This window comes from Peromyscus eremicus, chromosome 12 (genome assembly GCF_949786415.1).
Source record: "Peromyscus eremicus chromosome 12, PerEre_H2_v1, whole genome shotgun sequence".
NCBI lineage: Eukaryota > Metazoa > Chordata > Mammalia > Rodentia > Cricetidae > Peromyscus > Peromyscus eremicus.
Genome location: NC_081428.1, coordinates 19,067,562 through 19,094,311, shown reverse-complemented (window position 1 = coordinate 19,094,311; position 26,750 = coordinate 19,067,562). Strand labels below are relative to the sequence as shown.

General features: G+C 38.8%; 1 protein-coding gene across 2 annotated transcripts in view; it reads left to right on the top strand.

The window, feature by feature from the left end:
- The window catches only part of Cxadr (CXADR Ig-like cell adhesion molecule), a 56,751-nt gene extending 30,062 nt beyond the window's left edge, over positions 1 to 26,689 (top strand). Inside the window, exons 3-8 of one of the 2 annotated variants that reach the window (XM_059277823.1) lie at positions 1,929 to 2,133; positions 6,296 to 6,451; positions 7,148 to 7,270; positions 7,762 to 7,900; positions 8,914 to 9,097; positions 26,160 to 26,689. In XM_059277823.1, the coding sequence (XP_059133806.1) occupies positions 1,929 to 2,133; positions 6,296 to 6,451; positions 7,148 to 7,270; positions 7,762 to 7,900; positions 8,914 to 9,097; positions 26,160 to 26,201 (849 nt within the window). In that variant the 3' untranslated portion in view covers positions 26,202 to 26,689. Of the gene's footprint in view, positions 1 to 1,928; positions 2,134 to 6,295; positions 6,452 to 7,147; positions 7,271 to 7,761; positions 7,901 to 8,913; positions 13,406 to 26,159 lie in introns of those variants that run through there. The other variant, XM_059277822.1, reaches the window with a different exon arrangement.
- Positions 26,690 to 26,750: the final 61 nt, after the last annotated feature.

Genomic DNA, 26,750 nt, shown 5'->3' with positions numbered 1-26,750 from the left:
CACAATTGTGAGACAAGCATGACACCGGGCCCTTGGTCTGGAGTGGTCATTTCTGGGTTAAAAACCTGGCCTTAGATTTAACGCACAGTCAAATCAGATGAAAAGGAAGCTGACAGGTATGGAAATGCTTCCATAGTGTTTTAGCTATAGCGTACGTTAGCTGAACTCCCGCTTGAATAGAGTTCATCGAGCAGATGGTACCTAAGGACATGGAGTTGGAAGACCGGGCTGGAGAAATGTCTAGTCTTATCCCCATGAGACACTTTACTATGTGCCTGCCACATCCTGGTCAGTGTCGTTGTGTTTTAGTTAGGCAGCCATGCGTGTTTCAACATGAAGGATGTCTTCTGAGAATATCATCGTATGACTTTGACAATCATTTGAACAGCAGAGAATGTACCTGCACAGACATAAGATGACTCTGAAGTAGTCTTGTGGACCCATTATTGTACATGCACACCCCGGGGTTGACAGAAACATCTGTATGCAGCACATGACTACATAGACTTATTTAAGCTTTAAAATGACTCTAGGGTGCTCATGGTTATGCTTATGAAAGTGAGGAAACAGGCTTGGAGACAAGAAGGGGCAAGTCCAATGTCATACAGCTAGTAGTTGGGATTTGAGCCCAGACTTGTGCAGTTCTCACACCTGTGCTTTCCCATGTTCTGTAAACCCGTGTGTCTGCCAGGGACATATGTCCTAACCACCTCTTAGAAGAGTTTAACGACATACTGCATGCATAAGTATTTTGTCAGCTTGGAAGTAACATAGGAACATCAGTCACAAACTGTGCCCAGTGAAAACAGTCCGGCTTATTGCTTGGCTAGGTTGCATCAATTGGTGTGATAAGAGCCAGGACTTTCTTAGTGCAAGTGTTACAAGGGAACAATCGCACCATCCTTACAACATAGCAAGAAATCAGTGAAGACATGGAGAATCGTCTGGTAAATGCTAGGTGTCCCATCGCTTAGCCAGTTGTCATAGGAAAGCACTAAGCTGGTTTACAAAGTCACTCACAGTGGGGACACATCTGTTCGGTGCTTCAAAAATGAAGAGTGAGATGCATGTGTCAAAACGTGCTTTTGAAGTAGATTGTTTGAACTCGTACTGTAGCTTTTCCCAACCTGAGTGAGGAGTTTAATAGTCAGGAAGCCAGCGTGTCATGTCTGTGGACACATGAGTGTTGATGGATGCTGACGAGTGGGGGTGGCAAGACAGGAATAAGGTAATGGCCAGTGTGTCCAGACCAGTGCTGGCTCCTCCAGCTGCTCTGTGTGTTTACTCAGCAAACTGATCTTGAGTGTGACCTGGTGGATGGGCAGTTAACATACACACAAACGTGTTTCTGTGGACTCAGGCTGGGGGGGGGCGGGGGGACGTGTTAGAAGCGTCAAACAGAAAAGCTCAGAAGAAAGATATCCTTGGGAGACATTTTTCAGTTGTACTGTACATAATGAACGTCTCAGACAGGAAGTTTGTGTGGATTATGGTTGTGTTTGTGGGTGGGTTTTGTTTGTTTTTTCTAGTTACTATAGGGCATATTATGTTATCAAATTCCACCTTGATTTCCCCATGTGACGTGGAGCATGAGGCCACAACTCAGCCCCATTCCATTCTTCTGCTTTCTCATCCTGTGCATGGTTAGACAGCTGGCATTTCATAATACAGCATTTTTCTGTTTTCATATTTTACATTAACATTGGGGGAAAAAGGTTTTCTTGTGTTATTTTTCCCCATACAATTCAGATAAGAAAGTCATCGAGTCACATCCCAGCTGTGATCCTCTTGTTTGAGTTTGGTACTACTCTTTGCCCTTCGACAAGAACAAGGGATTGTACTGGGAAATACGGACCTTTATGAAATGAGGTAGTTTTTTTTTTTTTTTTTTTTTTTAATCTCCTTGTTTTCGCTTGCTTTTGTTTTAGATTATTCTGTATTCTGGAGACAAAATTTATGATAACTACTATCCGGATCTGAAAGGACGAGTACACTTTACGAGCAGTGATGTCCAGTCTGGCGACGCGTCTATCAATGTAACGAATCTGCAGTTGTCGGATATTGGCACCTACCAGTGCAAAGTGAAGAAGGCTCCTGGGGTGGCAAATAAGAAAGTCCTGCTGACAGTTCTTGGTAAGTCACCATTCCTTGTGTCCAAGGGGGTTCCGTGGTTCCAGGGAAAGTGGCTGCAGCGTATAGTATCAGCATTCATGGCAGACGCAGCTGGTTTCTCATGAAACCCCGGACAGCAGAAAACAGAGTTAGTCCAGATATTTTTTTTTGAACGGAGAAAGGAAGAGGCCCGCCTACTTGTGGAAGTCAGTGAAAGGGTCTTAGGTAATGCAAGGAGAACTCAGCTATGATTTGAGTGTGTTGTGACCAAAACTCATTGAGGCTTGCTGAGGAAGTGGTGGATGTTTTAGGTAATTGGGTCAAGAAGCCTCCATTCTCCTGAAGGGATTGATGTAGTTCCAGTGTTGCTAGATCCATTACCCTGAAAGCAGGTTGTTACAGTTGATTAGCTTCGTTGCAGGGGTCAAATGCCAGTTTTGCTTCAGTCATGAGGTCGTCCTCACTGGAAACCAGGCAGATACAGTCGACATCATGTTCGTGGACCTCCAGAATTCTAGGACAAATTTCCATTCAAAATAGTGATCTAGCCTCAGCTTCAGGTGTTTTGTTATAGCATCAGAAAACAAACCAGAACCAGAATGAACCAGGAGTTAACCTTAACTGGTGTAAATTTTGTTGTTGTTATTGTTTTTTGCTTTTTCTCTTCAGAAATTTCCCTGAGAATTAATTCAAACTTGTCATTTCCTTTAGCGTAAGCCCATCAGTTTGAAACAAAGATTTAATTATCATTAAGCCTAAGGCCTCATTCAGCTTTAAAATGATTTGTGTTTTAACCTTTACTTTCATAAGGATAAATGATTAATTCCTCAGAGTATTTATTTATTTGTATTTTTAAAGATTTGTTTTATTTTAAGTTATGTGTTTGTAGATGTCTGTGTGTGTGGTGTATATATGTGTGTACTTGTGCCCATGCAGGCCAGAAACATAAAAGTTGGAGTCATATGCAGTTATGAACTGTCAGATGTGGGTGCTGGGAATCAAACTTGGGTCTTCTGTAAGAGCTTTAATAAGTACTTGTATCCACTGAGCCATCTGTCCAGCCCCAAATCACTGGAATGTTTCAATTGGAGGAGATGTACTGTGGTAGAAGGAGTTGAAATAAGGACTGAGGGGTTATTTACCTCCTTGCTATAACTGTTTCTATTCCTCAGGCGAGGGAATTAGATAGATGCTGGGATGCCTTATCACTCCCTTTGGCTAGCTACAAAAGAGATGTGTCAACTTCTTGGTAAGCTACAGAGGTCCAAAGACTACAGAGATTATTTATTCATCTTTAGAATCTGAAATAATGTGTACAATTAATCTCTTCAACTTTGGAGGCTCTGAAAGGCTGTAACTCAAATATATCTCTGAAACTTCCTTGTGGTAGACTGTACACACAATGTGTGCTGACTTCCATAAGTAAAAAACAGCTGTTACAGTAGTAATTTCCCTGCCTTGTGACTCAAAGTCTTATGTTCAGGGAGATCCACTTTTTGTAGGAAATGAAGATTACTTAAGATAATCTTGGGAATAATTAAATAAGAGAGTTACCTCTTGTCAAACTCTATGACTTGGTTTTAGTTTAGGGTAGGATGAGTAAGTGTTTCCGGACAGGGCCTCTGGGATGCCTGTGTGAGCAGACAGGGACCAGGGGCCGTCGATTGCATCCCAATGGCAACTGCTGAGGCTGTCTTAGTTGCTGGCCACCTCACTGATTTAGCACCCAAGGGGTCCTGATCTTAAAGACACTCCATCTTAAAACGGCTCTAGTTAAAAGTGTTTTCTGTGATGTGAAAGTGAATCTGAAGAAGGTTCCAGAGAAGGGAATGTGGTGTCATTAGAAATGCTAGCTATGTTTATGTCATGTAAACATGGACTGGCCTTTATGTTTGTAAGTTGCATAAGCTGGCGACAGTGTCTTTAAAGCAGTGGTCTGAACTCTTACTCAGATCCTGATCAGCAGGTGCTGTGTAACTCTGCATATACCTTCTTTCAGCACTAGCCTGGAAGTACTGAGTTCAGACAAAGTGTAGAGCGTCTCATACTGCTATTCATATTATTCACAATGTGATTGACAGCTGGCTATCAAAATTTGGGAAAGGTTCATTGGGAAGCAATGGGATTTGCGTAGCTATTCTCAGAGCAACTGGACAGGCATCTTTCTGTGGGTGGAACAGCAGTGATGGCATTGTGGCTAAGCACACTTGTGGTAGCAGCAGGAATGGCCCTTGACATTTAGTGTGTGTGAGTGTCCCAGTACCCACTTTTATTCCTAATAGTGAAACAAGGAAAACTCATGTATGACTGAAAGCATGAGAATCAACTTAGACTTGGGGGGGATCAACAGCTCTGGCATTTATCAGACCGGGAAGACAGATAGATGTTCAAGCCAACTACAGACTTCAAAGCAAACATTGTTTTTCCCAAGGCCTTAGAGCAAAATGAAAATAATGGCTTACTGTTTGGCCAGCATTGCTCCCAGACCGACCCTGCATTACCCCCTTCACCAGGACACTAATTATTAATGGGCCCTCCATCCTGACAGTACCTACTCCATGTTTAGTCTCCAACTCTCCTATTCTTTTCTCAGAAATAGCTGTCCAAGAGCTGGTGTCTGCTTTTTTGAGAATATTCCCAAATCCTTTACAGGCTTTTGCTTCTTGTATAGTAGTGTTCCATACTTCCTTGGCTGTTCATTCTGATTCTATAGACTGCACACTTGTTCCTGATGAACTTGTCTAAGCAAGCTTTATAGTCGTCTGTCCCCAAACTATAGAGTTCATCAGTAGCTGAATGGGAAGTCACAGTTGTGTTATACTGATGCATTTAATGAAGACAGTTACTCATACACACATAGTTTATTCTAAAAAAAAAAAAAAAAACCTTATGGAGTAAAAGACCAAAAAAGTATGTAATATTCTTCATTAGAGTCATGATTCCAGGAGGAAGACCTATGTTATATGATAGAAATCTAACTAGCCAGCTAGCTGGCCAGATTTTGAAGTAAGGCTGTCTGCAGCCATGAGTACCACTTAGTGGGTATACAGTCAGCCTTTTGTATCCTTGGGTTTCACATCCTCACACTGAACCAACCATGAATCAAAAAATAATTGGAAACATTTATGTGCATGGAATGTGCAGACTTTTAATGATTTTTCTCCAGTCATAATCATTATAACAACTAAGTATCATTTACATTGTAATAAGTATTTCAAGCAATCTATAGGTAATTTAAAGTCTTTAACAGGAGTAGGTTATGTGCAAAACTAAGTCATTTCATGTAAAACAGGTGAAAATCCTCCTATTTTTATACCTATAGAGCCTTAAAACCAGTTACCTACTAGAGTACTAAACAATGACTATACAGACACATTTGTTAAATTCATTTGACTAACATATATTTTTATTTCATTTGTTAAACCCATTTGACTAATGTATATTAATTTTACTTCATTTGTTTAGACCCATTTGACTAACATATATTAATTTCACTTCATAAATGCCATGCCTCAATGAGGTGCAGAACGGTGCAATGCCACGGTGTTAGGCCAGAGTTGGGGTAAGTTGCAGGTAATGAGATTAGTTGTCACTCTAGACTATTGCTCAGAGGTCTGAAAGATAACCTCCGATTTACTTTTTATGACTCTGCTGTCTGAATGGATTTGAATTCATGTAAATACCTAATGTTAAATGGTCTGCGCTGCACTAAAGTGGATTGTCCCAGTTATCCGCGTTATTAATAAGTGCCCCGATTGTCCAGTCACGACACCTAGAGAGATATGACTTGGCACGTACTCACAGATGGCTGCATTTCAAGGACACAGAATAGGTAAGGAGTGGAGGCTAGCTTCCAGGAGCATCATCATCCAGCCTCATCTCCCTGCTTTTTTTTGACATGCGCCTATGGAATGGCCGTGCACAGAGCTGAGCTGCATCTGAGATGTCGCCAAACTTTATGCAGTGGCTGCTTGCCTGAGCTCATTACCTGTTTGTGTTTGCTAAAGCTGCGTAAACTGGTGTTGACAACATACCATTCTCTGTGCCCTTGTCCATCCCGAGCCCCGCAGTGGCTGGTAAAGGAGTCAGTGGCTGTGCATCGTACTTTGTGCTTAAGGAATCCATTAGAAAATCAAACTCTGTTCTCTTAGATAAAGCTGTAATTGGTTTCCTTTTTGTACAGTTAAGCCTTCAGGTACAAGATGTTTCGTGGATGGATCAGAAGAGATTGGAAATGACTTCAAACTAAAATGTGAACCAAAAGAAGGTTCCCTTCCACTGCGGTATGAATGGCAAAAATTGTCAGACTCCCAGAAAATGCCTACTCCGTGGTTAGCAGGTACACTGCTCCCGGCACAAAATGGTACCCGTGGGCCCCTGTTGGATTTAAACCTAGGAGAGTTTGTATGTGTGTGTTACATTTTAAATTCCCTGGTGTATGTAGAACATCCAAATCACTATGAAAGTTATTCAGTATTTCATAATCACAACAAAGTGTCCTCAAAGAAGAAATGTTTCTAGAAAGATTTCACCTTTAGGATATCGTAATTGGTTACTTTGGCACATCTTTTTTTAATGTGGAGAAATGTTCAAGGTCACAAGTTAGTGGCAAAAGTGTCCAAGTGGAGTCACGGCTGTTCTGCCTGGATTCTTACTATGTTACAGTAACTTACCCGTGTAAGTTTTAACCAAACAACCTATGTAAAGTAACATGAGCTAAAAAGTTACACATTGGCTAAATGTAATCATGCATCTGATAACAGAACTGCACTACAATGATGGACCAACCCACCTTGCTTTAGCTGAGGCTGTGGCTGAGGGCTTGTGGTAACCGTCAGCTTGCTTGTAGGGCCCGAGGGCTCATTGCATGAATCTGGAGATGTGGGTCTGCCTCTGGCAGTGTGCTTGCGCCCAGCATTGTCTGTCTTTGAACAGCTTTGTCAGACTTCTGTAAGGTTTATTAGCGTTATTAAAAACGGAAAGTACTACATCCTGTAAAAATAAATTTGTCTCCCCCCCCCCACTTCTTCTATAGAAATGACTTCCCCTGTTATATCTGTGAAAAATGCCAGTTCTGAGTATTCTGGGACATACAGTTGCACAGTCCAAAACCGAGTGGGCTCTGACCAGTGTATGCTACGTCTGGACGTTGTCCCTCGTAAGTGACTTCTTTCATCCACTTTGCTCCTCTCTCTCATTGCCTCGTTCAGTTTAGTCAGCGAGGGTGTATTGAAGGCAAGGATGCTCACTTGGATTAGAACACTGTGGGTGTTTACTGGCCCCTCTATTTCACGCAGAGGAAAAGACACTACACTTTATCAATGAGACCATCATTTTCGTAGCTAAATGTTGTCAAATCAGCTTTGGTACACTATTTAGCCATTAAAGAATGAGAAGCTCATAACCCTTTCGTGTGCCTATCAAGATGGCTTTGACTCAAATTTCATCCGTTTTTAAATTCTGGTGATCCAACATTCAAAAAAAAATATTTTTTACACATTTTCCTTCCTAGACAAAAGCCTTGCGGATCTGTCTTTTAAAAGTTAATATATGCAGTGAAATGAGTCTATCTATATGTGCCATACTTTCAGTACTAAGCCATGTGTTGTGGGTTTTCTTCCTCCTACTAATTCGGTTGACGTCTTCTAGCTTCAAATCGAGCCGGCACGATCGCAGGAGCCATCATAGGAACACTGCTTGCTCTTGTGTTCATCGGGGCCATCCTCTTTTGCTGTCATAGAAGACGCAGAGAAGAGAAGTATGAAAAGGAAGTTCATCACGATATCAGGTAATTAAGTGGAAATAGATTGGACAGGTATAGAAGAAATGATTACGTTTGTAAATGGCAGTTCTCAAACTACTCAAATGAGCGAATAGTATGAAAACTGAGTACAAACTTTGGTTCCTCCCCTCAAATCATTTCCAAGCATTCATGTTCAAGTGCATCCGTCCAACCGCTATTCAGATTTTCTTAGCCTATTTTGAGAATCACGCAAAATGGTTGTCTCAGGAACACCTGGCCTTTCATGGGAAAATACTTGGTTGTCATTAGTGACAGTGGTAGTTTGTGGAACTGGTAATGCAGTTGTTTTTCTTCTCGGGACAGTGTCACCAAGTTGCCCAAACTGACCTTGAACTCATAATCCTTGTGTTCCTCTCTCCTAATTGTGGAGTCACAGGCACACACTACCACACATGGCTTGTTTTCTTAAATATTCTAAACTGGTAGGTTTTAACTAGGATTATACTTTAAAAAAATAACAGATGACGTAAGTAGATTAACCACCTGGAAATTGCTGTTGAGTCTGGAAGTTGGAGATTGGAACACTTATTTTATTAAGATACACCCAAAGTTATTCAGGTTTATAGTCTATTCATTGCTTGGTGAAAATTCTTAACTATGAATTCTTAGGTTTTGAAAACAGAAATATATGGTTTCTAAAGTCTTAGAGGACTTTCCCAGGTAAAAGGAATTCTTTCCTTTGGGGATAGAAATTTATGTGTTAGTGCTTTATTAACTATTAATGCTATGGCTAACTATATAATCATTGATGCTAATATATGAAACTTTGAGATTCTGCCCTCATCAGACAAAACCATATGCATTGGTGCAAAAACCATAGTTCATTAACTGATTTTTGTGCTTTGACCAAGATAATAATTTGGGACAGGTACATACATAATTAATGATGTTAGGGCCTGCTTTGCTCAATGTTTGAATTTTTGTGCTTACCCATGATGTTTAGCTTACATAATTGTAGGTTTTTAGAAACTACCATGTGTTGGGACTTTGTTTTGCAGGGAAGATGTGCCGCCTCCGAAGAGTCGGACATCCACTGCCAGGAGCTACATTGGCAGCAACCACTCCTCCCTGGGATCCATGTCCCCTTCCAACATGGAAGGGTATTCCAAGACTCAGTATAACCAAGTCCCCAGTGAAGACTTTGAACGTGCTCCTCAGAGTCCAACTCTGGCACCCGCTAAGGTAGCTGCCCCTAATCTTAGTCGAATGGGAGCGGTTCCTGTGATGATTCCAGCACAAAGCAAGGATGGGTCTATAGTCTAGAACTCTACATCTCCCTTTTCCGTTTTCCATGGTTCGTTTCTTCTCTTTATATATCAAAACATATTCTAGTCTAAATTTTAACAGCAGCCCCAATACACACACACACACACACACACACACACACACACACACACACACACAAAGACGTTAATAAGAAACTAAGAAACATGCTCCACAGATTTCTTGATTATAGTGAAACAGTAAAGACTTAATAGTAATGGCATTGACCATGTGGAAAAGATGAGTTTTCTTAACAAGTTAATTTCAATGGGCATCTGATATTAAAAAAGATATGGCACTTTGAATATGATGTCATAAGTGAAGAAATTTGTGAATTTATATATATATATATATATATATATATATACCAAATTGATACTTGAATCATCTGAAAATGGTACTTTGTGGTTTCTAACATCATTTTTAGGTTGTCTGTCTTATTTAGTTATGAACAATAGTATCCCCTAAATGTAAGAAACATCCATGGAAAAATGACAATGTTTGAATTTGTTTGTATAATCTCTCTGAGAATTCTAAGTATATTTGGGATATCTCTAAGAGTAGGTAACACTACAGTGTTTTAGAAATGACTAGTTTCATTTCTCAGTCATTCATAAACATTATGAAATGATTTCTTTCTTTTTGTGTTTTCTTCTGAGATAGAGTCTTAGTATGTAACCTAGGCTGGCCTCAAATCATGATCCTTCTGCTTCAACTTCCTGAATGCTGGGATTACAAGTCTGTAGTACTATACTGGCTGTAGAACAGTGTAAGTATCTAACTGATAGACTGCAGAGGCAACAGGAAGTAGTAACCTTTTATGTGCTATGGAAAAGCAGCACATTGGAGATTCAGCAGAAGGATTTCCTTCTGCTACACACGGAGATGAAACCCTTGAGTGTGTCTGGTGCCTCAGGGCCTGTGGACGTCTGCAAAACTCTGACTAGACAGACTGAGGATTTAGGATTTGTCCATCTACAACTAAACACTGGCCTTCCACTTTAGGTGATGTTTTCGCAAGGAAAAAAGGAAAAAAAGGACAACAAAAATGTTAACTTATTATCTGGCAGTTACAGATGAGAATTCTCAATTTATTGATTTTTAAATTTGTATTTTGTTTTGTGGCAGGCTGGACTGCACATTTTATGTTGTAGGAATATGTATGCTAGGCTTACTATTGGGAGGACAGTTCCTGGAGGTTATTTTTCCCCAAGACTCAGTGAACAAATCTCCTTGAGGCAAGTTAAATGTCTTCCACCAGCCCTGAATTCCAGACTTGGGCAATGTGCTTGCTGTCCTGTGGCCAAACTTGCCTCTCTATAGTTCTCACAAATCAACTTTGAGTCTTAGTTTTCTGAAAGTGACTTACTCTTAAAAGAAATTTAAAAAGGAGTAAAGGGAATACTCCTATCTGCCAAATGTATTAAGTATAGTTTTTGTAGAAGAAAGTGAATTTATTGTATCTCCCTTAAGATTGTGAGGGAGTGTGCGTAGAATATAATGAGCTAGCAGTTTTCTTCTAGTAGATGCAGTCTGTAATAAAAGATGTCATTAACTCCAAAACCTTTCCCCTAGGGAATCGTTTTCTGTTAATCTCTTCAGGTGCTGCACTGGTAAATGCTACATTATCAATTAATGTTGGCATGCATTTACAATTAGGCAGAGTATTGTGTGTACATTTTAATGGTGAATTTAAGATGAATGTCCATGTAATGGATTCGTGTACAGTTTTACAGTATTGGGAAGCATTTTGTAAAGTAGGTTTAAACCTCACATAAAATTACTTTTGATATTTGTGTTGATGTTTTCATCTGTGCCTTTTTGGGTAATTTGATTTCTACTATGACTTTCTGGTGCCTATGAGCTGACTATCACCTACCTGGAAGGTGCTTAGAGGTGAAGGTACTGTTTCCAAAAGCACATCACTGTGACTCCTCTACCCTTACAGTCTCAAGCTTGCCTCTTCTCCTCTGCCCTTTTTTTGATGTCACTTGAGTGATACCATTGTTTATAAAGATTTAAAAAAAAAAAAAAATCACATGCCCTGTACTCTTTGACTGTGTTTCTGATTTATAACCATAGCCATGTTTGACTGTCAGATGTTTGGCATTTTTATAAGATATAACAAGAGTAAATTAGAATGTAAATTTTAATGATTTTTTACATAATGAAGATTATGCTAGGTAGAAATTACTATAGAAAGTAGATGTGTGTAACCTTTTCCTTTCCTCATACTTCGTATTTATTTAAAGGCAAACAACACCTAGAGTATCCGAGTAAGTATTTCAGTCCAGATCTGTAGCAACTATAATCTGAAAGACAAGCTTGTTTAAAAAACAAAACAACTGAAAACTGGAAGAAAAAAAAAAAAAAGACCGATAGGATATAGAATTAGAGATACAGTTAAATTTTAGGCTTTGGTATGTAGCTATTCTCATTGTAAGTTTCAGTTTACCCAAAGCTCAGACAAGCACTAATGGTTTCCCAAACAATTCTCACTGATGATTGTAACTGAACCAGGGAGCAAGTATTTGTTCTAGAATTAACACTTGTAGTGGTCAACAGTTCAATAACTTTATTAATGCATTCTAACTAGAGCACCAGTAACAGCCAGTGCCATACTGTGTCTTCACAGCAGCCTCTTTTGATTCCACTTTATAGTTGAGAGACTTAGAACCATATTTTAATGTTACCTGGGGTAATCTGGAGAGATGACACTGGATTACATAGTCTGTGCTTGCAATACAGAAATTTATGAGTATTGTTATTGATAATCTGACTGATATTTTCCTGTTAGAAAGCCCTCACTGCTGCTGCTGCTGCTGCTGCTGCTGCTCACAGTCTTGTATTGAGTTCCCTGACTAGTTATATAGATAAACCTTTCCTTAAATTTGAGTTATCTGCCAAGGATTTATTAGAATGGAAACACAGACTGGGTGTGTTTGGGGGGCAAGAGCCATACAGATTATGGAAATGCCTGTGATTATATACATCTTTGATCCCAGAACTCTAGAAGTGCAGGAAGATCTTGGATTTGAGGCCAGTAGCCAGTTCAAAACAAGCCTGAGCTACACCAAGAGACCTAACACTTGGGGGTTGAACTCAGTGGTACAGTGTTTTGTCTCGAATAAGCTAAGACTGAGGTTTGAATCTGAATTCTTTTAAGACATGAATTTCAGATTGAGCCCTGGGAATTTAGAATTTAAGTGAAGAGGCAAGTAAACGTTTTGATTAAAAAGAACTCACTGCATGGAGTTGGCTATTCTTTAATGTGTGACTTATTAAATAACTACTGGCTCTGTGTACACAGCATGTAAATTTGAAGCTATGTGAATGTCATAGGTTTTCGTTTTTTCCCTAAATTTTGTTTCACCCGTGTTTAGAGTGCTCTCAGCTGCCTTATTTCAGTGTGAAAAGAAAAAAGTTCATTTTTTATGTGTTGAATGCTTTAAATGTGTCACTTGCAGAGTAGTGTGTAGAAAAATGCTGGCACAATTTTAAGTGGTTTGTGACATTGTATATTATATATGTACATATATCTTTATAACATCCTTGTGTTTCGTAGTATAAATGTTCTGGGCAAGTTTTAATATTTCAATTGCCTCTGGATATTCCAGCAATAAAGGCAACATGTTCTGCAATAGAATTTCTTCTTTGCCTACTTTGACACTAAAATTATACATATTTGAGCAAGACTGCATTTGAAAATATTACAGAAAGGGAATAATAATAATACATAAATTGGTGAATTGTGGTTATTTCTGCTTTTGGAAGGCTGACCATTTACCTTCCAGAATTTGACCCTAAGCTCTAAGATCAAGCTTACAAAATATATGTCCGAGTTTGTAGTTTAGAATCCAGATACCATCAGCGGGGCTGGGTGTTAGCTAGACACCAAAGGCTCTGGCAAAGACCAGCTCTGTGGTTTCTGCTCATTTGTTTAATGGCAAAGGTGTTGAGAGGACCCCAATTCACTGATTGACTTATTCTTGTCCCTAATTGTGAATTTTGGCAATAAATACAGTGGTACTAAGAATACTAATCTGACACCCCACATTTGCAAAGTGGAGTATGGGTAGTGTCATTTTCAGATTTTGTATTTCAAATTTCTGGCTTACATATCCAGTGATGCAGATTTTCAAGTTTGTAAGAACAATTTTGTTTAAAAACAGAAACTTGCTCTTAGTTTGTGACCTTGTGTACTTTTGAAATAAAATGAAGAAAGTAGTTTTCTGCCTTGTGTTGTGGCTTTATTTTGCTTTCACAGAAATCTACTAAAGCTTCAGTATGCTTTCCTTCCTGCTTTCCTTCATCAAGCCTCTTCCACCCTCATATCCCTTGAACAAGACTAAAGATTGCTATCATCATATATTAATCGACCATACATATATGCCACTCCAGATATGTATTTGTTTGCTAATATACAATGTTGAAGTTGAAGCTTCTGGAATCCCATAATTGTAGAAATAAACCTATGTTTTTCAGATGAATTAAAAGTGTGTATAAATACATGCTAAACACAGACATGTTTTGGTCCCTTCCTGCTGCATTAAAAGGATCTCTTATATCAGCTATTTATAAACAAACTGTGCTTACAGATCTGGAGGCTGGGAAACCCAAGCCATAGCACCAGGAGAGTCTGAGGAGGGCTTGTTTTGTTGTGTCTTCCCAAGGTGGAATGGAGCAGAGGAGCTCATTCGTGCCTTTCATAAGGACTTTCATTCCAATCAAGAGGGTGGAGCCCCACCACTGTCACTTTCCAAACTCTCACTTCCTATCACATTACCAGTGAGAGTTCAATGTAAGAATTTCAGGAAAGCATAAACATTCAGATCACAGCAACAATCATCTCATGGCTTAAAGCTATTTTTACAGGCTTGAAAGGTTGATTTCAATGGGGCATTGAAGTTTCTGTAAAATTACATGTTGAGGAATAGTTTGGTTTATTTGCTAAGTTTTCTCAGCCTCAACACCGTCAACATTTTGGGAACTATCCCCATTATAGAATAGTAGTGGCCCCTACTCAGATGTCAAAAGTACCCTTGCCTGCACCTCAGTTGTTACAGTGAAGTGTCTTTAAACATTGTCGTTGACTCTGCACTCCCTAAGGAAGAAGGCTAATCAGGTCCACTTGCGATTATACTAAATGTGAAATTTTCTAGTGGAGCTAACATGAAGAGCATAGGATTACTGTTTGCTTCACTTAACTACAGTTTCATGGAACCTTAAAGTGATGATAGTTACCTACTTCATGAGATGTCGGGTTTTAAAGAGAATTGGCATGATGAAAATTTTTGTATTCATCTTTGATATTTGAGAATTTCAAAGTCCATATAAAATAAAATGTCAAGTGAAACTATGGTGCATAATTGAATGCCTTTAATTTAGACCATATTTTAATCTTAATAATTCTAAAGATCATGTGATATTCCTGGCTAATTGAGTAAAAGCCAAACTGACTAAACACTGAATGTAAAGTAACTTATTACTAAATTACAAAAAAGGTCTAGTATCTAAGGGCATAACTGAATATAATTTCAAAATGCAATAATGACGTCAGTCAAAAGATCAGGTCAGGCCCAGAAACTAAGCTCAGGTTTAATTAATTTTGCTGGTGTTTCTGAAGTGGAAGTGAAATTACTTCAATGCCTTTTTAACATTGATAAGCATTTGTATAGAAAAGAAAGGTGCTGTCTTACGAGAACAGCAAAGAAATCCTCTCCTTGGTTGATTTAAAGAGCTAATGAAGACCTGAGGTATAACTGCTAGTCTAGGTAGCATGTTGGCTAGTTTTGATATCCTATTACTTTGGCATAAAAATCTAGGGAGACCCGCTAAGATACCTGAAACACACTTCTTAGACTTTAGTTTTTAGAATACATTATAGTACCGTGTCAGTTGCCTTTCAAGTCTTTAAATGACTGGTCTTCTGAAAGTAGTTATTTACAAGTGATTTCTCTGTGTGCACTTGTACCTGTTGCTAGGCCTTCCTTCCAGAACAAACTACCACAAATGATGAGGCCTAAGTAAGACTTAAGGGCCAGTCAACATGGTGGCAGGGATGGCTCCCTCTGCTGTGAGATGGATGGTTCCAGGCATCCATCCTTGGCTTGTCCATGGGTCTTTGCTCCCTGATTCTCCTCACATTCTTTCTCTGTAAATACCTGTCTCTGTCCATATTTCCTTTTTTTTTTTTCATTTGTTTTTCAAGACAGCATTTCTCAGTGTGTAGCTCTGGCTGTCCTGGAACCAGCTCTGTCGACCAGGCTGGCCTTAAAACTGAGATTCGCCTGCCCCTGCCTCCTAAATGCTGAGAGTATTTGCATGCATCACCATCGTCCTTTTTATTCTGGGACATCAATCATACTGCATTTACACCTACCAAAGACTTCATCTGAAGTAACTGTTGTGTGTTTTCAACCAGCTCCCAACTCATACTGTAAGGGTTAAGTTTCCTCATAGGAATTTGGAGTGGTAGGGACAGTTCAACTCATAGTGATGATTGCAAACTACAAAGGAGGGCCCTAACAAAACCATCAAAATTGATCCAGAATATCTGCCTAGAGGATTTTCTGTTTAATATACAGTGATTTTGTTTTTGTGTTTGCTTTAAGACAGGATTTCTCCTTGTAGCCCTGTCTGTCCTGGAACTCTCCGTAGACCAGGCTGGCCTTGAAATCAGAGATCTGCTTGCTTCTGCCTCCTGAGTGCACAGATAAAAGGTGTGCAACACCACCACCTGACTTTAATTTAATATAAACAAAAAGTGATAACCTCACTTGCCTCCTTTCTCCAGAGTCTAATATCTTAAAAAAATATGAAATGGTAATGCTGTTTAAACTTACGTGCTCATCAAGTGAAAAGTAGATGAACTGCAAATTAATTTGTCTTTATGAATCTTGCTGATAAGATGGAATGACTTTTTTTCAGGGAAGCAGAATTAAAAGTTTTTACGTTAAGGATAACTGGGTCTGAATAGTTTTCTTTTTATTTTTTAGTACTTGAAAAGGTGGTATGCAGGAGATAAGTGTAAACACCTTCACCAGTGTTTGTTTCTATTCCCAGTTTGTCAAAAAGCTGCACTTTAAATTCTATTAGTTTATGAATAGGTTATCAAAGAACCAAACTGAAAAGCCTAAGTATATAATGGAATGTATGATCAGTTTGTTCCCTTCCAGGAATATTCTATACATACACAGGTACTAATTTATGTGTTTTAAAGCACATCCTGTTTATCTTGAAAAGTTAGCAGTGCCAGGATTGGTCACAAGGGAGGAAGGACTAGGTTTTAGGTTGGAGCAACTGAGTGGAAAAGTGAAGTGGGACAGAAAACCGAAGACTAACATTTGAATGTGTTGAGAGACAGCTCTGTTATAAGGATAAAGCACATGAAGAGTGTTTGTTTGTTTTTTAATTTAGGTAAAATGGTAACTTGGTAGCTGAGTTATATACCTGGACCAAAACATAAAATCAATACTATTATAGACAAAAAGTTGGCAGCATATAACCAAGACAGACAATATAGAGGGGAAAAGGTAACAGTTAAAGCCTTGACTTGTCAATGTTGGAAGTGAGGTTATAGAATTGTGTTTTGAACACATTGAATGCAAGGAATTTACTTGAATAGGGAACTGGAAATGTTGAAACCCCTAAGTTTATCTGGAGTGTGAGAATGCTGGATTGGAGATAAAAGGTTGGGATTTAAGAGCATGTGTGTGTTGGTGATCACACTTAAATGAAGATGAGGGAGCAAACCCTGTAGGTCCTACAGTCTAATAGGAAGCAGGGAAATAGAGAGTGTGTGTGTATGTGTGAGTGTGTGTATGACCGAGTCGGTATTTAGGATCCAGTGCTATCAGCCAATGCAAACGATAGGAAAGAAAATAAAAACAAAAACAGATATCACACTTCTCAGAGCTGAATGCACCTTTACATCAAAATGTGCGAGAGAACAGATTCTCTGTAGTCTAGATGTAGGTAATTTACAACTGCCCCAATTTTCTTCGTAGTAAGCCACTGCTGTATGTATTCCACCACAGTGTCTCTCAGTTTATCTTTAGGTTCCTCAAGTTGCTGCAATTTCTACCTTGAGCAGTTTTATGGAATCAGCACAAACTAGGTGAAAGAATGAATTATTTTGCCCTTGAAAAGAAAATGATTAGGTGACATATTAGGTTAGCTGTTACACACTATTCCAAGATACATTTTGGCCACTGGCACTGTGTTCTTTTAATGTTAAGTAGGACAGTTTCCCTACCACACAGTCCCAGAACTGTCAACAGTAAGAACATTTCCAGGAAGCATTGGGAGAAGGGAGGAATCAAACCAGTAACTGCAACTTATAGACTGCTGTAAAGTTGAGAATCTTCTAACTTGCACCAGGATTTTAATGTGAAAAGTAGAGCAATTTATCCATTCAGAGAAACAACATAACACAAATCAAAATTCAAGTTAACCAAGAGGAGATGAAGTCTTTTCCTGTCAATTAAAATGCTAGCATGTACTGTGTAGTAGCTAATAAGACTTCAATGTGTTTGAGTTTGACTGGAATTTCTTACAATGTTATATAGGTAAGCAATATGCCATACTTAAGTGGGGGAAAAAAAGTTAAATAGCAATTCAAAATTTACAAAAAAAAAAAAAAAGGAATGCCAACAGACTTTAAAATGTTAAAAACTATAAATGTCTACGACAGTTACAGGAATGACATCAAATGTTAAGAGATCGTTTTGAGGCGGTAGTTTGACGTTTTCTCCAACACACACTATTACTTCTGTAAATCATGCACTTCAGTACTAAAGCAACCCTTGAAGTACATCAGTATGTCGAAGCCACCAGCGATTTGACCCCGCAGCCCCTAACACCAGGGCCGCCTGTTTCAATGATTAATCGCTGAAACATTGACAAACTAAAAACACGGCTCCTTTACAGTTTGCTTGAAGACGACGGCTTATGAGCCCATAGTACTATCTCAGTTGACTCATGGAATTCCTTTTGGCTTCTTTAGACCATGCTGAAGTATCCTGCAGTGAGTTCTGGAGCAGAAACGCAGGGCTGCTCATACCTACCTCACCTCACACAGAATGGATTTTAACTGTGCTACAAGAGGATCCGTTAGGCCCACAAACTAGAGCTTGCTAATAGAGACAAGTTTTACTAAAGCTGCACCGTCAGCCTCCTGTCTTACCTTGGCTGTACAGCAGTATAGAGTCTTCTAAGGGAGGAAAGCTTGTAGTGCGGGGTGCATGATGTGTGTACTGCCTCATCCTGTATTCATCTGGACACTGTTTTGCAAGCCCAGATGGCTCCTGATATCTTCACATTTGACTATTGAAGATTTGCAAATCTGGAAGTTAGAAGTACTGCTCCCATAATGGCAAAGCAGGGAACATGTTTGGGGAAGAATCTCTGATAAAAGTTTGGGATTTTAATTAAATCTGTATCAGAAATATTACTCTATAATGTCCTGTTATTTCATTCATCATTGTATACATATGAAAAAGGCAAGATCCAGAAAGGTTTTGATTTCACAAGGCCTTATGAAACCAAGTATGTCTCTTGATTCTTGTTCTAGTCTTGGTCTAGAAATCTTGGCTTCTTGGCATTGAGGGAAACTGACAGGAAGTGAAGTTAGTGTGGGGCAGTATGGGCGGCTCTCTTGCATCTCTCCCAGTTTCTCTTGGCAACAGCAGCCAGGAAGGCCACCTTCCTCGCCAGTCCCTTCTGTTGGTGGTTTCAAACACTGTTACCAATAGGTCTTCTACAGTCTTGTCTTGATGGTCCCAGTAAAGGGTGTGCTGGACAAGAGCTAAACGTTTGGAATGAATTGTTTCCATATTTTAGGTAAGTTGTGCACATAGGCTACATTAAATATGGTGATAATAGAAAAAAAGAAAAATCTGACTCTGAGGCTAGGGATGCATGTAATTCAAGGGCAGAATACTTGTTCAATATGCATAATACCATGTTAGGCAAGCTTTGTATCTCTGAGCAACATCCCCCAAACAAAAAAGTTATATGTAGTCCCTGACTTGGATTTTTCCCCCTTCTGTATGCTGGTATATTCAGCAGAATCACACTTTTAATTTCAATGTCTTCCTGGACTGTGAAATAGGGCATCGTATTCCTGGCAATGCTGGGCAGTGGTATAGCAAGCTGTAGCTACTAGGCAGCCACATGGCCACAAACTGATACTGGATGATGTACTGTGTTGCTAAGCTATGACTGACATATTAAATGCATTTACAGGATGTAGCAAATCCCTTGCTATGTCCTGTATTTTAATAGTAATGTCTTTCAGTATATCAAGCACTATGATCAAAAGTGCTATGATCAAAATTATTTGCCAAAGAATTATTTTAGCTATCAAAATGTAACAATAATGTAAGAAACTTGTGTTTGTTTTTGTCTAGATTAACTTTTTGTTGTTTTGGAGGCAGGGTCTCACTGTGTAACCCATGCTGACCTCCAATTCTGTCTCCTGGTCTCTGAGACTAGTTATGTACCACTTCGTCAGGCACCTCTCTGCTTCTTATGCATATACAGCAGACAGAATCAGGTTACAATTAACCATACAAACCTGGACTAGGTTTCATTTACTAATATTTCAGATGACAAAACTAATTTATTTTTCATGTTTCAGTCATTTTAGATAAAGCTAAAAAATTTAGAAAAAAGTTTGAGAAAGGCCTTCATTTTGTAACCCAGGTTGGCCTGGAACCTACTATATAGCCCAGGCTAGCTTCAAACTTGGGTCAACCCTCTTGCCTCAGCTTCCTGAGTGGTGGGTTTACAGGTATAGACCACCATGCTGGTTAAAAAATTTAAAGGCCCCCCTCTCCCCCCAAGCAGGAGCTCAAACCCAGGGCCTCATACATGCTAGGCAAATCCCCCAGATCACTCTATTTTATTTCTGTGGAAGCTGTGTCTAGTTGTTGATCTATAATATGTAAAAGCAATGTTTTCGGTTTCACGAACAACCCACATTTGACTGTTTTGTTGAACTTTACTGCTTTCCTTACAATATAGTGAAAGCTGGCAGTCAGGAGATTAATTCTGGACCTTGAAGGGAATACTCCCTATCACCACCAGCACTGTAAAGTACATACTGAGATACTTGATGTGACATTTCCAAGAGATCTGCAGCTTAACGTCTAATGACAAAGACTCATTCAACCAACTGAACATACATAATAGCAGTTTGAGTATGAAAACTAAAACACATGTATTTAGAAGGAAAAACGCCCCCTCTATCCTCTAAAGTTTCAGCAGTGGCTCTATCTGCAAAAGGGATGGAGGGGTTTCAATTTATCCTCCTTTTGTGCATATATTTTATTGAATGGATACTACTTCGATAAACATAAAAACAACAATAAAGGCATGTATATTGTACACAACTATGGAACACCTAAAATTTTCCATCCCTATAGGAAGTGTTACTTCAGGTTATAACCACTAACTTTTCATATCAAGGGGACATTACTTGGAATCCGACTTTTAGCTTTGACACTAAAAGAGTATCTGATGCCCTCTTGTGGCCAACAACTTTTATAGGTGTTTTATTTTTCATTGAAATCTCAGAATAATACATACCTCGTCTCCTATAAAAAATATAATCACATAGCATTATTAACAGTTTAAGACTGTGTAAACTTCCACCACCCAGCTCTTAAAAGCATGTGTCCTAGAGTTAAAACGTCTGAGTTTAAAGTTCTATAGTTATAGTACCCTGGGCAGCTTAATACTCAGTTTTCTCTTCTGTAAAGTAGACAGTATTAGGACACACAGGTTTACCATGGAATGGAAAGTACTTATAGTACTTAATTCCCAATAGGTTAGGTAAAAGTCTTTATTATATGTGTACATACGCATGAACTACCGTAGCAGTAATCGTGATTACTAGGCTAAGTTATATTTTTCACTTTCCTTTTTTTTGAGATAAGAGCTTAGTCTTATCGTGTAGGCTGGCTTCAAACTATGTCATCTAGGCTGGCCTTGAACTTGCACTTTTCCTGCCTCAGCCACCCAAGTGCTGAGACTTCATGTATGTGCTACTCTGGACAGCTAATAAGCAGGTTCCTTTAGTCCTATCTTCTATACTGACTTTCCACCTTCCAGATACCTCATGTAAACATACTGAGTATTAATTAATACTTGCCAGGTACCAGTGTCATATATCTGTCATCTCATTTAATAATAAACAAATTCTAAGCCAGGCCTGGTGGCTCATGCTTATAATCCCAGCACTCTGGGTAGGTAGAGGCAAGGGAATTGGGAGTTCAAGGTCATTCTCAGTACACACAGACCCTGTATCAAGAACCAAGGACACAAAACCCTCTAAGGCACAGTCTATTCTCATTACCTTTTTGTAAGTACTCTCAGCCAGCCCTCTCATAACACTGTGGACATGTCTTCTCTTCAGTAGACTGGGATCACTCTCTGACTGGCTCCATGCTGCTGCACAGCATGGATGGATTATAGTCCTTCATTACTGTACATTTCAACAGAGAATTTTGTTGAATGAAATAGAAATACTCTATTTCTACGAGTATTAGCTAAAAATGAATCCAGTGGACTTTAAGTGTTTTAACAAATTGTTTTTACCCCTCCAGTTAAAGAATTAGGGAATTGTGGCTTCCAGTTCAATGTTTTATGGGATTTCTGAGTGTGCCAAAGAGTAGGTCTCTGACTCGTGTGCTTTCTTTCGGTCTCTTTCCTTTTCTTTATCTTGTCCAACTCCGTGTTAGTTTTTGTTTTATCATATTATCATATTACATTATCCCTTAAAAATAAATTAAAAAAGCAAGCTAATTAAAAAAAATTAGAGAAATAATGCTCACCAGAAAAATCCAAAGAAATAAGAAGCAGAGTAGAAAAATAAAATGGTCTGTACTTAGCCTCTTTCTTCTTCCTCTGAATAGACTGTCAAAACAGTGTTTTTTGTTGTTTTTTTTCAGACAATACAGACACCATTGTAGACAGGATATTTTCATGTTCTCACCTCTAATGTTTTATGCCATTATAAACTCATCTACTCTTTCTTCCCGTAGCCACAAAGCATTTTCCATATTACCTGGAATACATGTTTTAAACTTTACTTAATTGCTCATTGACTGTGGCTGGCTTTTTTGTTACCCAAAAATACATAACACTAAACACTTTTACATAGATGATAGTCCCTCTATTTAAGTACTTTTGTAGATACATTTCTCAAAGTACAGTTGCTAGGAGAAAAGATCTACAGTTCAAAACTGTAACTGCCTTACAAAAGGTTATATTCCTTTACATCTCTACTTATCCACATGTTCTCAATAACAAGGGATATTACCTTTTAAATTATAGTTATTTTTTAGCTGATTGATCACAGTCATGTTTATTTGCAGGGTACTATGGGATATTCCAATGCATGGATACACTGTACAGTGTTTACACAATAAATGGGATTATTAATCCTGACTGCCTAAGTAAATCTTTCAAACGTAGTTACTAGTGAAGCTGATACACTTACTGGCCCCAGCACTACAGAAGTGCTACATGAGCCAGCTAATGTAGCAGAGATGCTTTTCAGCACACATCTCACTAGTTTACATGTTAGGATCTCTACTGATGTGTGTAAATCAGAATAGTATTTTCAAGTCCTACGAAATTCTTAAGTTCATAACTTTATGAAAGTTCTTTCTGTAGCTATTCCATTTTGAGGATAGAAACAAGATTTTTGTGTAAATTGTTTTCGTGCAATAAACATCAAACTACACTAAGAAGAGTGACATCTGCTATAAGTTCTCATGCTTTTGATAACTATTAAATGTTTTTATTTTGGTCCTATATTGAAGATGGCCTTATACACTGGGAAGTAGGTAGCAATTTCTGCAGTGTTTAGAGTATACACATTTTACACAAGAGCATCCATGTAAATGTTTCACTAACCAGAGTCTAATTCCAGAGAATATATGGGAAAAATTTGGCAAAACTAATGTTAACATTGTGTTCCAGATTAAGTTACCCAAAAATTGATAATTGCCGGGCGGTGGTGGCGCACGCCTTTAATCCTAGCACTCGGGAGGCAGAGGCAGGTGGATCTCTGTGAGTTCGAGGCCAGCCTGGTCTCCAAAGCGAATTCCAGGAAAGGCACAAAGCTACACAGAGAAACCCTGTCTCAAAAAACCAAAAAAATGATAATTAAGAAAAAGGCAAAAGACTGCTCATCTTGGGCATTGCTGCTATTATTTCTCTTATGTGTGATCTTTCTCCCTGGCCAGTAGTTTTCTTGTCCTTTTGGCCATACTGCTACTTAAGTTTGATTTATAGTTCAAACAAAACTGCTGTCACGTTTTTAGTTCCCCTCCTCAGATACAACTGAACAGTTTGTAACAAGGAACTAAGACTTCATGGTTAATGTAGAAATTCTAATGTCTTGTATTAAATTTCATTTAACATAATCTCTGCCTAAGATTTCTCTGTCAAATCTTGGTCCAATACCTGACCTCACAAGTTCCAAGAGTCCATAGACTTTATGTAGGTAACAAACTGTATGTGGTGTTGAGGCACCATGGAGCACAAGCCTTAAGTCCTGTTTGTTTTTAAGTTGAGGCTTAAGTTAATTAGCTTGCTGTCATCCTGGACATCTTTCACTTCTCGGAGTCCTTATTTAACTGAAATAAAAATGGCACAAATCGTGAGATGATTATGAGGATTAAACAAATGATCACAAAGCTGACAGCTTGGAAGTCAACATAAATGCTCCATCTTAGATTAAAATTATAACGTACACAGCCAAGTGGTGGTGGTGGTGGCGGTGGTGGCGGCGGCGGCGGCGGCGGCGGCGGCGGCGGCGGCGGCGGCGGCGGCACACACCTTTAATCCCAGCACTCAGGAGGCAGTCAGGCAGATCTCTGAGTTCGAGGCCTGCCTGCTCTACAGGTCAAACTTTATGACAGCCAAGGTTACACAGAGAAAACTTGTCCCAAAAACAAAAGAAAACAAAACACCCCCAAAAAGTACTGTAGTCAAATGTTTTGATAGTAAAAAGTATACACAAATAAGCACTTCATTAATGATATAGAACTTACCAAAGAACTTATATTTTTCACACATCCATGTCCAACTTTAACCTCTAAAATTTAGAGCTTTGCTGTTATACCTACAAATACAAAATGGAAAATTAAAACCAATTATCATTATTCATTCACAAGCAACTCATGCTTGAAATTACTAAGGCTTTGAAGCTGAAATGATGCAGTTGCTGCCAGTCTTCATTCAGTCCAATCCTGGAAGGGAAACATTGACTTGGGCTTAGTTTCCACTAAGGAGTACCGCATGCCTACCAGAACTTAAGAGCCAACTGCTGAGTGGTGATCTGTTCTCAATAGTTACAGACTGGAAAAGCTTTACTGTTGAAAGCTTTACTATTACATGAACTTAAACTCTAAAGCAAGGTAGAGTAGGAATAAAGGTCATAGTCTTTCATATACAGAAAACTATCTAAAATGCAGATGAATTAACAATTAGCTGTCCCAGGGCTGGGGAGATGGCTTAGTGGTTAACAGCACTTGCTGCTCTTGCAGAGAACCCAAGTTTGATTTCTAGAACATACACAGGGTGGTTAAGAACCATTTGTTAACTCCAGTTTCAGAGGATTTGATGCCCTCTTGTGGTTTTCCCAGGCATGGTGCACAGGCACAGACATTCTTGCAGACAAAAGACCCATTCACGTAAAATATAAATAAATCAACCTAAATATTGGCTTTCCCCAAGCGTCATCATGTAGTTGTCAGGGCTAGTTAAGGATTCACTTCTATCATATTTATGTGTTCTGTGTATGCACATGCACACACAAGTGCCACAGCATTCATGTGAAGTCAAAAGACCTGTTGGAGTTGGCTCTCTCCTACCACCATGTGGGTCCTAGAGACATGTCACCTGGCTTGGTGGCAAGGGCCTTTACCCACTGAGCCATCTTGCTGACTGTAGATTTATATTTTGCAGTACCGTGCAAAGGGTTCAACTTGGTGAGTGATAATATTAATGCTTCTTTTCCTGAGTGGCTGTATACTTCAAATTTCCCGACAAGTTTATATACCTGTAACATAAGCAAACTAACAGAACAAATGCTGTCTTTCCTTACAAAACTATTCCAAACCTTGTAACTGCCCATAAATCTGTCATTATCTCCATAAATCCTCCAGTACGCACAAGAGCACAACAATGGCCTTAGCAGTTAGGCTTACTTTTCAGTGGGGCATGGTGATACATGCCTGAAGTCCCAGGACTAGGGTAGATCATTTGAGATCAGCAATTGGGAGACAAGCCAGGGAAAGGCTCCCAAGTTCAAAATACACTTTGTTTTTGCTTCCTCGTTTTAAAATTAATCTTCCTTGTGATGCCAATTACCAGCAGGAAAATACTCAGGGGAAAAGTTGATATTGTGCTTCAGAAACATGCTAAAATTGGTATGGCTTAAAAGTCAGAACGCAATGACATTAAAACTAGGAATCTCTGCTGACTAAAATATGGTTCCGGATGAAGTTGCAAACACAGTACACTGCAGTATTAAAAACGACTTCCTATTTCACACCACTGGGTTTTAACTTCATTCTATTTTCCGTATTTTAAATAGTAATTTAAAAAGTTGACAACAGAGCTGGGCATGGTGGCAAACACCTTTAATCTCAACACGCAGGAAGCAGCGGCAGGTGGTATGTAGATTTAAGGCAAGCCTAGTCTACACAGTGAGTTCCAAGACAGCTAGAGCCAATGAAATGAAATAAAGGGGCCTGACAACAGAAATGTTTGGAATAGTCAAAGCCTTTTAATCAGTTACTAGGAAGTTGTTTGTGGTCACTCTTGGTTATGTTGAATAATTTCAGAGTAAAAATTTAAAGGTTAGAGTGATGGGGAAAGTATTACTGATCTTAGTTTTGTTAAGTTTACCTTTAGAATACCCAAACTCATAGATGGTTTTTCTTTCTTTTTTTCTCTGTAGTTCAAGTACACTTACCAGACCGATGGGATTACAGTGGTATAAATATGAAGGACTACTGAAGAATCTGCAGAACCATACCTTTTTACTTTAGAACTCTAGTAAAGACTAATGCTTTTTGGAAAAAAGCACAACACATTCCCCCCCTTGTGTTTAGTTTTTGAGATAAAGTCTTATCTCGCCCAGGCTGGCATCAAATTTGATGTGTAGCTAAATAAGCCCTGACATCCTGCTCCTTCTGCCTCAACCTCTCAAATTATGGGATTACAGGTGCTTGCCACCATACCTAGTTTACACATTGGCTAGGAATGGCTACCAGAACATTTCTGCTTTCTCTAATGGTATAAGGCATGTAAGTCAGATGTCCTATAAAATTATTATGGGCCCAAATCCTGGTGACAAAGGTCCCATGTATATTGACTTTGATAGTTGAAAGTTATTTTATTATATTTATATTTTCAACTAGCTACTGCCAGTAAATATAATTTTTTTACATGTATATTTTGATATGTAGCCTTTGGGGAACATATGTTCAATAAAAATTGTTTTTTTAAAAGAAACATTTTAGATTATTTCTTTCCTAAATATCTCTTC